General features: G+C 39.7%; 1 protein-coding gene across 1 annotated transcript; it reads left to right on the top strand.

Annotated features, from left to right (window-relative positions):
* The first annotated feature begins 6,062 nt into the window (after nucleotides 1-6,062).
* LOC105048927 (triacylglycerol lipase 2) lies at nucleotides 6,063-12,162 on the top strand. The gene is given in 10 exon segments (XM_073261354.1): nucleotides 6,063-6,260; nucleotides 6,263-6,312; nucleotides 6,386-6,496; nucleotides 9,454-9,594; nucleotides 9,768-9,878; nucleotides 10,386-10,529; nucleotides 10,607-10,647; nucleotides 10,801-10,880; nucleotides 11,027-11,122; nucleotides 11,668-12,162. Coding segments are annotated over 10 exon segments (1,245 nt in total). The 5' UTR covers nucleotides 6,063-6,109; the 3' UTR covers nucleotides 11,988-12,162.
* Nucleotides 12,163-13,254: the final 1,092 nt, after the last annotated feature.

The following is a 13,254-nucleotide window of genomic DNA, read 5'->3' as shown; positions in this document are numbered from 1 at the left end:
TCTGGTAAGAGATGTTTTGATCTTGATCTACTACCTGTTTTGTAGCGTAGCAATGAGAAAAGGTGGAAAATAATTAGGACAAGTTGATCAATTAATTGAAAGTTCGACAAATGGAAGATGGTTCTCTGAGGAGAAAAAGGAACAGAGGTTCATCATCTCATCCGGGCAGTGAGATACAAAAAGGATGTCTACTTAGTCAAAGTATAGGAAGGAGGGAGGAAAGATACCAAAGAAGGACCTAGTTTTTTTTTTTGGTAGTAGAAGAAGGAACCTAGTTTGATGCCAACTAATCCACATAGCAAGTCGGTTGTCTTATGTGCTAGTGCTAGCAAAGGAAGTTGGTTTGTTCCCTCAAAAAAATTGAGTTGGTTTGAGTGTTTTGGCATTGGCCTTTAACGTGGAATCATATGTTCAGTTCTTTCAAACTGTGATGGGCTTAGATGAACATTTCAAAAGGATAGCTAGATTCGAATGTAGAGTAGTATTGCCGTTGAAATCCGGCTCTCAATCGGATTGACTGGAGTGCGGCGTATCCTCCCAAGAGAGCATCCTACAAGACAAATCTTGCCTGAAATTGACTTCGGTGGGATTTTCCAATGCTTAAGTCAGATATCAGGAAATAGAGAAAATTAGCATTTTTGGAAAAAATTGTACGTGTACCTAGGGGGTCCCTTGTAGGCGCCATTTTTGTAAGTTTGGACTGAAAAGCCATTTTGAACAGGTTGTCTGGATGATTTGGATGTGATATGGTAAAATTTTCATTCAAGATCTTTGGGATTGGATAGTTATGCTTGCCTTATTTATTTTGGAGTCAGCTGTGGTGTCGCAGGCACTTTTGAATTTAAAATGAGGGTGTAAGTAGGATCGGACCGGTTTTCATTGAGGAGGTGGCCAAGGCTAGCTATGTTCACTAGAATAGAGATCGGTGGGGTTTGAAGTATATTTACCATCGAAGTCTCAAGTCAACATGTTCAGATGTTAGCCCACTGTGGGGACTAGGATCGATTGGTGGAGTCTTGGTTATGAGCCGAAGTCTGGACCAGCTGGAATCGAGCTTCAATAGGAGGCCGAGGTTAGAACTTTACCTCAAATTCTATAAGTTTAATCACCCATTTCGCCAATCACCCAGAAGTATCAGGCTGATGCAAAACTATCTTGAGCGGTTGATCAGTTAGCACTGCAATGGGATGCGCTTGGAAGTAGGATTGAAGCTTTTAGATTGTAATAATGAGGGCGAAGATTAGCTTCTCCAGTCTAGTATATCTGGTCTCTGCATCATACAAGATCTGGCTGATATAGTTGATTAGCCTTTGAACTTTATCCTGCTTATGGACCAATAGCGTGCTTATGGTAGCTGGTGAGACCGTCAGGTATAAGTAAAGTTCTACATCAAACTTTGACTTGCTGAGGAGTGGTGCAGAACTGAGATAATTTTATAATTCCGAAAAGACGCACCGGCAATCTTCGATCCATCGAAAGTTCTTTAGTTGTTTTAGGGTCTGAAAAAATAAAAGATAGCATTCAGCTGGTCTAGAAACAAACCAGTTCAATACCGCCACTCTGTCTGTGAGATGCTGTACTTTTTTTATATTCTTAGACGGTCCATCTCTTGTATGGCTCGGATCTTCTCAGGATTGGCTTCTACCATCCGACTGGATACTATGAAGCCTAGGAACTTGTCCAAAGTAACTTCGAAGGCACACGTAACTGGATTCAGCTTCATCTAATACTTCTTTAGAGTGATGAAGGTCTCTTCGAGGTCCTTAAAGTGGGTTCATGAGGTTCTGCTTTTGACAAGCATATCGTTCACGTAGACCTTCATATTCCATCCAATCTGATCCTTGAAAATTTTATTCACAAGATGCTGATAAGTTGTACTTGCATTTTTTAGACCAAAAGGTATGACCTTATAACAGAGGAGGTCTTGATTAGTAACAAAAATGATTTTCTCTTCGTCTTTGGGTGCTATCCAAATTTGATTGTATCCAAAAAAGATACCCATGAAAGTGAGGAGTTCATATCCCGAAGTGGCATCCACTAGCTGATCGATCGAAGGTAGAGGATAGTTATCCTTCGGACATGCTTTGTTGAGGTCAGTGAAGTTGATACAGATTCGCCACTTGCCATTCTTCTTTTTCATCAGGATCATATTTATGATCTAGCTTGGATAGGTTATTTCCCAAACGAAGCCTGCATCGAGTAATTTGTCCATCTCTTCAGCTATTGCCTTCTATCGTTTGGGAGTAAAGCTTCTTTTCTTCTATTTAATGGGCCGATAGTTCAGATTGATGCTTAACCGATGCATTATCTCTCGATATCTGGCATATCAGCTAGGGTTAGGCAAACACATCTGTATTTTTCTGCAAAAAGAAGATGAGATATTTTTTGGTTACTTGATTGAGGTTCGATCCGATCTGGATAGTGTGCTCCTGATTGTCATCATTCAGTGGGATCGTCTCAAGGTCCTCTGCCGGCATCCCATGTTCTTCGATTAGTTCATCCTGGGTGTCCAGTTCGTCAACCAGATAGACTTCTGAGGGCTCCATGCCATGAAGTGCGATAGTGTAGCACTGTTACGCCAGAGCCTGATCTCTTCTGACTTCGCCAACTTCGAACTTAGTTGGGAATTTCATCTTCAGGTGATAGGTGGACACCATAGCTCGAAATGCGTTGAGCTTAGACGTTCGAGGATGGCATTATAGGGCTGATGGTGCCCGAACCACGAGAAATCAATTTGAGTCTTGGATCGTTGGGGAGATCGTTCGACGACTATGGGGAGGGTAATGACTTTTTCAACATATACTGCATCTCCAGTAAATCCCACAAGAGGTGAGTCTAATCACCCTAACCGCTCAGGAGGAATGTCCATTCAGGAGAAAGTATCATAAAATAACACGTTTACCAAACTTTTATTATCAATCAAAATACGACGTACATCATAGTTTGCAATATTTAGAAATACAACCATCATATCATTATATGGAACAGAACTCCTTGAGCATCTTCTTTAGTGAAGGCAATGGATTCTTTAGTTTTCTGCTTCTTGATAGGTTCGGCTGACTCTTCTGCTCAGCTTGGTGTCCTCCAATTATTGTGTTTATTACTTTGATAGGAGGTCGATTTCTGAAGGATTCTCTATGCCGCTGTTCTGGTTGGTGAGGCGGCCTCCGTCATTCTTCCGACTGCTCTTGCCAACGTCTGATGAACCGATCTAAGCACCCACATTGTATAAGCTCCTCGATTTCATCTCGAAGTTGAAGATGGTCTTCGGTCTTGTAGCTGTGGTCGCAGTGGTAGAGACAGTATTTGTTAGGATTTTGCTGATCTGGATGAGACCGCAACTTCCTTACACGAGGGATCCAATCCTTAATCTCCATCAACACTTGCGTTTAGGCAGCGTTCAGTAGCGTGTAGTTTATAAACCTTCTAGATGGAGACACACATCTCTCCCCTCTAAAAGAATTCTTTTGTTGGTGATTTTATGGGGGAGTTCGGGATCTCTAACTTTTGGGTGGAGAGCGAGAACGCTGCTAGTTCCTTGGTGGAGACTTCATCTCCTCTTCTTTCTTCTTCTCTCTGGTAGCCACATCTATCATGGGCTCATCTTCAAATGCTTCATCGGCTCGTGTATACTTCTTCATTCGAGCTAACATATCGACGAATTTGCGAGGGTAGGTCTTCTCTAGAGAATACAAAAGATCGTTCTATAGAAGCCCGCTCTTCAGGACAGTCATGGCGATCGATTAATCTAGATCGCGGATCTCCAATATAGCCGTATTGAAGTGACTAAGATAGAATCGGATTGATTCTTCCTCCTTCTGCTTGATATTGACCAGAGAGTTTGATTCTTTCCACTGCCTCCTACTGCTGATGAAGTGATCCACGAACAAGCAACTCATTTGGTCAAATGAGTGGATCATCCATGACTTTAGGCTTGAATACCAATACTGAGCTATGCCCTTTAAAGTAGATGAAAAAGCTCAATAGAGGGCAGTGTTGGTAGCTCCATGAAAGAGCATTATAGTTTTGAAGCCTTCCAGATGGTCCACGAGATCGGTAATCCCATAGTAGCTCTCCATTTGCAGCACCTTAAAGTTATTGGGGAGCGGCTCTTGTACGATCCAAATGCTAAATGGTGGATCAGTGTTGTATCCCTCATCTTGTATTGGAGCTTGGTTGTGGATTGCTTCAATCCGCTCATTCATCTTTCGGAGTTTGCGGTTGATAACCGCATCTCGGGCAATGCGGTCCCCAAACATTATGGAAGAGATCGCTGGTTAGGGGTTGAGTCCTGCTTAGAATAGAGTCTCGAAGATCGCCACCTTCTTCGCTTTGGGTCTCGAGGCCAGCTATAGTGAGTCTGCCTCCCCCACTCAGGGCTCTACAGGAGAATCTGCAGTCGCTCCTGTGGTGGCGGTGTAGGTTGTTGCATAGGGTTGGCTGATCATGGCTCCACCATCGGTGCAGCATTGGTCGGCTACATTGCTGCTGTCGTCAGTGTGGCATTAATCTATGCATCACCTAGATGGCAGTGGTCAAGTTCTGCACCTACTGAAATTGTAGGTTGAACTGCTTCATGCTGATGGTCATTATCAGCTATGGAGGCGATTGAGGAATCTTTGGCAATTGCGCCTGGGCTTGATGATTGGCCGTGATCTCCGTCAATCGGGAGGTGGTGGCATTGGATCGTCGAGAAGTTGCTTTGCATGGGGCCATGGTCTCAATCTCTTGCTCCTCAAAATCAGATCAGGGGCCTTTCTCTAGCACCAATCTGTTGCCACTAAAATTTGGCTCTCGATCGAATTGACTGGAGCGATGGTGCATCCTTTCGGGAGAGCAACTTGCAAGACAAGTCCTGACCGGAGTTGGCTCCAATGGCGATCCTCCGATGTTCAAGTCAGATCTTAGAAAATAGAGGAGAAGAAGCATTTTGGAAGAAATTATACACGTACCTTGGAGGTCTCCTGTAGACCATTTGGTAGGTTAGGATTGAAAAACCATTTTGGATAGGTTGTTTGGCCGATTTAGACATGATATGGTAAGATTTTCATCATAGATCTTCGGGACTGGGTTGTTACACTTACTTTATCTATTTCGGCTAGCTATGGTGTCACAGATATTTTTGAATTTGAAATGAGAGCGCAAGTATGATTGGACCGATTTTGGTTAAGGAGGCTTCAGAGCGGTTTGATGAATATAGGCACTGAAGGAAGGAGGTAGTCGGGGCCAGTTGTGTTCACTGGAATAAAGATCAGTGGGGTCTGAAGTATATCTACTGTCGAAGTCTGAAATCGATCTATTCAGATGTTAGCTCGCTATGGGGATTGGGATTGGTTGGTGGAGTCTTGGTTACAAGCCGAAGTCCGGACCAGCTGAAATCTAATGTTTTGCTTAGGGAGATCGTCGGAAATAAGGATCATTAGGACACATTCATCTCCAACAATATTGTGGTGTTGGTCCTGTACATTTTATCACATATCTTTTTTCTGGCTCATGTCTTCGATCTGAATTACAAATTATCCCCCGAACAAGTAGTAAGGCATAAGACATGAGCAGGTGAAGTTTATGGCCCATCAAGGCTAATGTGTGCTATCTCTAACAAGCTTCCCAGTTCCCAGCCATTCATGATAGGATATATAGCCCCCAAAAGTTGATTGCTGCAAGAAAATATTATAAAATATTTGAAGGTTTTATACATTTACTGTTTCCTTAAAAAGATTGGCAAGACAATGCACCGTGTATGTAATAATCGCAAATAGAATGATTTTTCTATTACAATTGATGTTTTCAGTGCTTGTTCTCACCCAATCGTCTCCCATACTTGCATTAATACTCTTCTCCAAATAAATTAAAACATCAAAAGGAAAAGACCCCATCCCGTGCAGTACCACGCTAAAACCGAACATGAAAAGATGCACACACTTTAAGGTGGCGTTTGGATCCGTTATCTCATGGAGAAAAGCCAAGAAATGCTTACCTTTTCCTTGCTTTCACACTTCGCTATCTGTTTCTCCCCCTCTTCTTCTTTCTGTTATAAAAGGCCACCCCATCTCTCTTAGCTAGATGTCACTCCCACTACTAATCATAGCACAAGCCAAGCTTTATCAACATGGGCTCTCATGGCTTGGCATGTGCTATGATCTCCGTCCTCCTCCTCCTTGTCTTCCAATTGGAGCTCATCGAAGCTCGTGTCTTGTACCGGCAAGAGCTCCAAACGATCGACCATGTCGACACCGCCGTTCCACCACAGGAGATGGCCGGGCATGCACTTCAGTTATCATCCCACGAGGCTACAAATGTGAAGAACATGAGGTAGTGATTCCAAATTCCCTAATTTTTTGTATAATTTTGCATGGTTATGAACTCCTTTTCTCTTTTCCTTCAGGTGACAACAGAAGATGGATACATACTCAGCATGCAGAGGATCCCAGTGGGTAGAATTGGAGGTGGTGAAGGGAGGAGGAAGCCTGTACTGCTACAACATGGGGTACTCATGGTATGGGTTTTGATGCATGAAAGCACTTAATTTCATCTACTTTAATTTTAGATTCTCTGTCCTTATAAGCCCGCATTGGTCTTCATATTATAATATAATGATGCATCGAACTTGCTAAGAAATAGTACATTTTTATGCTCTCTCTTTGTCCCCCTCCCCTCTTTTGGTATGCTCTCTCTTTCAGGGATGTGTATAGGGAAATCTTGAAGGTTCAATTCTCCATTGATTTATTTGTTTAAAATATGTGATGAAGAAGACCCATCATGTCATCTATGATAGTAATGATTAAAACGTGTCATGCATCAAGATGGTAGCAATTGGTAGATGCCAACTAAATGGGTCCCAATTAATCATTCAACTTTAACTCCGGTGCACATTTTATAGGAGAATATCCTTAACCTCTTTTACAAAGAAAATTCTACTGAAGTAATCAGCCAACTTAGACTGCCCCTTGCCATACCAAAAGACGATGACGGATCTTGCAAAGAAAAGCAGCATCAAAGCCGAAAGTGGTCCTCACCCTTCATCTTATAATGTATATCTAACTTTACCCTTAACTTGCAAATGGATGAGATAATATGGAGTCAGATGTAGGATCCAAAATAAGAGTACTCCTCCATATAAAGAATAAGGTGGCACATGATCTAAGAAGATATAAATAATAAGTTGGATGCTCATGGGCTGCTCTCCTTTTTTGGACCCATTAAAGGCGGCTACCAATTTCCAAAGCTGCGAGGATTGTCTGAAGCAAGCTAATGCTGAAGAGGATCTTTTCCTGTTATCATAGTTCATATCTATATGATGCAGTAGAGATATTCCCATCTTTTTAGATACTAATGCTGATGCATATTGATCATTACCTTTTCTTTTAGTTGCACCTATATACATCAAATTAGCAGTTGATCTTTGTTCAATGTACTTTTTCCTCCTTGTTTGGTGGCTATTAATTGGCTCTTACTTTTAAATGGATAGAACTGGCAGAGTCAAGGGTCACAACAGCAGAAACTCGGGTAGACGGGCGTTAAAACTTGAGTTTGAATAATATTTATTTTTCCTTTTGCCATTCCAAAGTTTTACTCACGTTTTTGGCCATCCCCACGTCCACATTGAATAATTTATTGGATATCCCATCATCTAGTTATGAACTATTTCTAAACTGGTATGCATTCTTTTTTAATAAAACTCGGATGGCTCCATTTTAGCCTCCATTATTATAAGGAAAAAAAAAAGGCATGCATCTGCAACTTAAACTATGTCCCCGCAAGGGAAAAGTCCGAGTTCTCGACAACATGAGTGACGATGATCAAAGTTCGTACCATCAATGGAGTGGAAGGAGCTTTTTGGGCGTAATTTTCGGTTGTTTCCTTCTTTTGCTGGAGTTGGTGGACTATGAAGAAAAAGGTGGGGTCCCAATCTTGGAATCTGGACTGCTGGGTGCTCGATTGGCACGAGAATTTAGACGGTATATCACCACTATATAAACCCAACACGTGGCATGAGATTGTACGATTTGATGTATCTCTTATTGTATCACTATTTGCTAATCTCGTCTTTCATCGTGAGCACAGGTAAGCAGCAAGGACGTTACTCAAATTCACATTTTAATTTGATCCGATTCATTAGGTATCTAATTTGAATTTAAAAATATATAAAAAAAATTTAAGAGATAATTTTTCTACATAGATTATTTTTTATTTTATTTTATTTTTTATTTTATTATTTTTTTCAAAAATATATGGGAAAGAAGAGCACTTGAAAGAGATTAGAGGGGTTTTCGAGGTTTTGATTGGGTTTCTTGCCTCAAGTATATGGGATTCTGTTCATGTTGCGGCGATGTGAGTTGGTTCCTTAAGGTTTTGAAAGCTTAATTAATCTTGGTAGAAGCATGATATTTTATAGGATTGGAGATTTTTAATTGAAATGGTTCTTCTTAGATTACAAAATTTTTAATTTATAGGGCTCTATTGTATTACAGAATTTTTTAAAAAGATTATATAGAAATTTCAGATATATCCGATCCGATCCAATCCAATTTATTCTTGGAGCTCGATCTAATCCAACTAAATTCGAGATGGGTATGGAGCGAGTATAGATATGAATTTTTTGCTGACGGGATAGATACGGATATCGATCGATCCGATGCATATCCGGTCCGTTGCCATCTCTAATCCTAAGCCTTCAATCATGCGTTTGGAGCCTTATATACGGCATACTAGATGCATTTGACTCGCGGTTGGAGTTAGAATGATCATATTTTCCCATGTGTTTGGTTTGTGGCTAAAATTGAAATAATATTTGAATATTTGGTGAGAATCTGAATTGAATTTTGTGACGTTGGAGCATTCTATCCCCTCGAATTAGAATGGACGGGGTTTTCTTCAATCAAAGAAATCACTCATTTCATTCTCATTTCAGAACAATATTTCCTCCAATCACACATACCCTACAACGGACGATCTGTGGATCCAGTGGATTTGATCCATGGATCTAATTGGCATAAATGATGTCAATTATTAACTTAAGATAAATATAACAGTAGCATCAGAGCTTCAACAAGTACAAAAAGGAAAAGAAATACTGCATGTTGAAATGTCTATATACTTGATTTTTTTTTGGGGCTTGAAGAGAGTATGAATAGAAAAGACCTGCTAATGGCAATCGGATTTGGGGCATGCCTAGCAGCTAAGGCTCATTCCATTGGTAATATTTCCGACAAAACATGCCAATTTTGGGAACAATCTTTTGTTCCATAGTTTTTCCCTGTGATATAGTGAAGCAAGAGTTCTTATGAATCATATAACAGCATAATTTCAATTTCATCTATCTGCTGGCTATCTAAATATGTACTCATAATAATTTGATTACGATTTGTATCAATACAAAATCTCGTGTCAAGAATTTATTGAGATCATTAACCAAAATTCTTAGTCGTTTAACTCATTTGTCCATAATGGCAGGACGGCGCGACATGGATACTAAACCCTCCTGAAGAATCACTTGCATACATTTTAGCTGACAATGGATTTGATGTATGGATTGCAAACACTAGGGGAACTAAGTGGAGCCGTCGCCATGTTTCCCTTGCTCCATCCAACCCGGTTCATTAGCATTTCTTACTCTGAAAAATAATAATAATAATAATAAGATATATATATATATATATATATATTATTGATTTATTTGAATCAAAATACATTAGTACTGTTTTTTTCAAATTATGGCTTGTCTTATTTAAGATCGATTACAGAAGAAAGGATGGATTATTGAACAGGCATACTGGCATTGGTCTTGGGATGAGCTGGTCACTCATGATCTCCCTGCTACTTTCGATTTTGTGTATCAGCAGACTGGCCAGAAGTTGCATTATGTTGGTCATTCCTTGGTAAATTTTCTTATGCCTTTATCAAACATTTCTTCGGTCGGTCTCCATCTTCTTTTTTATGATCATTCATTCAGTTGTACACGTCCAAACCATCTTGAATAATCATTGCTACTTTGTTTTCTGTCTCCACCATGCTTGACAAGCAACTGGACTAAGACAGCTTAAGTGCTAAATGGGACCAAACATATTGTATCAAAATTAGATAAGATTCAGGAAATCAGAATCATTTAGGTCCATGTTCAACCCAGTCAACCAGTAATCACATAGAAATAATCAGCTTGATCAACTAAACTTAAACCACTTGCAAAATGTGATGCATCTAGGTTCAAATTTTACGGTAATAGCGCATAATTTTTGGTTTAAAACAAGGTCGAGTTCCATCTGAAACAGAGCCATTTGCATCCCTATATCGACTATGTTACAATAGGTGTTTTGTGCACCATTAATTTTATTTAACATATTTTACAGACAATTTCTATGGTGATATTTTGTTTCTTCATGTTACAGGGCACTCTAATTGCACTAGCATCATTCTCTGAAGGCAAGTTAGTGGATAAGCTAATGTCAGCAGCACTGCTAAGCCCAGTGGCCTATCTGTCTCACATGACAACCCCACTAGGTATTCTTGGAGCTAGAGCTTTTGTAGACCAAGTAAGTTACCATAATATTGCTACTATTGTAACTATAGTTGTATGGTTGTCTGAGGGATTGTTGTTTCTCTCATACAGATAGTTAAATGGCTTGGAGTGGCAGAGTTCAATCCCAGAGGGTAATTACAACACTAAAAGTGTTCTTCTTATAGATAACCAATCCAATGGCCTTTTCTCCAAAGATTGCACCAATAATCTCCATCTCTTTTGTTAATGATATCTAGATTTGAGTTCTTCTAACTTGGGCTATTCTTTTTTACTGAGGAGAATAGACCACAAGTGGCACAATTTTTGGAGACACTCTGCCGTGAACCAGGAGTGGATTGCTACAATCTTCTGCAATCCATTACAGGTATGTATTCATCTGATGCCGCCATGTTGTAAGCAACAAGATAATAAGATTTGTTTCTTTGCATATTGATCAAACACTAGATTGTCAAAATGATAAAAATGTCAATTAATATATGGTTCTTTCTGTGATATAACCTTTGAGCTTAGGGAACAATTGCTGCCTTAATACCTCCACCGTCGAGCTGTTCTTGCAGTATGAACCGCAATCCACAGCAACAAGGACCATGGTGCACCTGGCACAAAGTAAGACTCTTAAGCAGATTGCGAAAATCTGTTTCATTTGATATTTTGTCTATATCCCTGAAATTATGAATTCTGCTCTCTTTTTCTTAACCTTCATGCAATTAAGAACACTTAATATCAAAGTTGAGATCTTCTTTTTTGTCAGAAGCCATGTTGGTTGATGAGTGGAAGATTCTACTTCAAAGTAGACATTTCCATGTCCATATTTTAAATTAATTTTATTATACTTTTTCTCACATGTGGACAACTATATGTATAATACCATAATTGGATCAATTGGATTTCTTCAGTAATATTATGAAATATGTAAAGTTGTAACACTCCATCCCAAGAACAAGAAAGTGAATGACATAAAGTCAATTTTCCGTAACTGACTCAGATCTTATTGCAGATTTTTTGACATTTGTTTCTATAACCTACAAACTATCATAGAGAAATATCATATAATCACATATAACATGCTAATTAGGATCGACAGCCATATTGTCTGCAGTTTTCTATTCTCATAATAAAGTCTTAACAGTTTTTGGCTCTTAAATCCACAGCTTTTCGAGAGGGCATCCTCACAAAGTACAACTTCGAGAACCGAGAAATTAACATTGAAAATTATGGGCAGAGCGCTCCTCCAATCTACAACATGTCAAACATTCCAAACAATCTGCCTCTATTCCTCAGCTATGGTGGCCGTGACTCGCTCGCCGATGTTCGTGATGTTGAGCTCTTGTTGGATAATCTCAAGTTTCATGATGGAGATAAGCTGACTGTTCAATTTGTGGAGAACTATGCCCATGCTGACTTTGTCATGGCAATTAATGCTGCACAAATTGTATATTCTGCAGTCATGGCATTCTTCAATCGCCAGTAAGAACCAATATTTGTTGCATCGAGGGGGTCGATAAAGTCACGACGCAAGATAATAATCCTAGTCTCTAAATGGAGGGATGGTATCGTGTGCCAAAGTGTACCAGAAAAATTTCTCCCTGCAACCAGATAGAAAGTTATAATGTTACAGTGTAATAATGGTCGTATTACAAGATTCATAGCTCTCCTCCCTGAAATGGAACTTATTATATTAATGGCCTATTCAAATATATATATATATATATATTGATGCAAATGAGTTGGGGAAGACCTAACTCAATGGGCATTTCATTAGTATAAATAAAATTACAGTAGTATAGTAATATATGTTTGAAGGAAAGCGTACCACTGCTGACTTCCCTTACATAATGTCATTCAGAAATGATAAGCTAGTCCGATCCTAATACAAATGATATTAGTATGCTGATTGTGTTCAGAGATCTGTCTGCAGATTTGCCAATTCTAAAAGTTAGCTGTGAGGATTGCAGCCTTTCCAGTAGTTCATTTATGGTGTTTCTGACCAGTTGAATTGGAGTGCAATTTTCATCAGACAAGTGTTAACTGTCCACGATTTGAAGAGATTTGCTATTTGCTTGGCCACAGGTCTTGGTAGATAAGCTTGGTACTCAAAACATCTTTTGTTTCTTTCCTTCCACAGAGTCCATTGAGCTGTTGTCATCAAAATATCTAGTCCACTCTGCAGAGGAAGCATGTTTATGTCCGATCGCCAAGCACTCCATAGCACAGAAATTGGGTTTGTGGGAGATCGCTAAGATCGAAATTTTGTAAGAGTATTGACCAGACCATTCTGGAGTATGAGCATTGCAGAAACAGATGATCAACTGTTTCAGAGTTAAGAGTCACATAAGGAGCAGCTATCCATACCTTTCCACCCTTGCTTGATGAGATTGGATTTAGTTTGAATTGTGTCTTCGAAATAGAGAAAAAGTAAAGTATTTAACTTTCTCTGGAACTCTAATTTTCCATATAATTGTACTAAAAAAAGACCTAATTCCTCCATCCAGTAAGAAATGATAGCATTGTTTTGTGGAGAATTTCTTATCTGGAAACCATTTCCAGCCTATTGAATCTTTCTTGTCCGAGATTTCTACTGCTGACATCTCTTTCCTTAGCTGCTGATGGCCAAGATCACAGTGTGTTGGAGATGCAAGTGGCCAGCAGTCATTGCCGGTGCAAGAGCATGAGCTTCTGCGACAGAGATGTCCTTTGCGGGCGAAAGCGCAAACAAACAAGGGAACCTATCCATGATG

Source organism: Elaeis guineensis, chromosome 7 (assembly GCF_000442705.2).
Source record: "Elaeis guineensis isolate ETL-2024a chromosome 7, EG11, whole genome shotgun sequence".
In the NCBI taxonomy this organism is placed as follows: domain Eukaryota; kingdom Viridiplantae; phylum Streptophyta; class Magnoliopsida; order Arecales; family Arecaceae; genus Elaeis; species Elaeis guineensis.
Note: the sequence above shows the minus strand (reverse complement) of the source record. Positions and strands in the feature narration are given on the sequence as shown.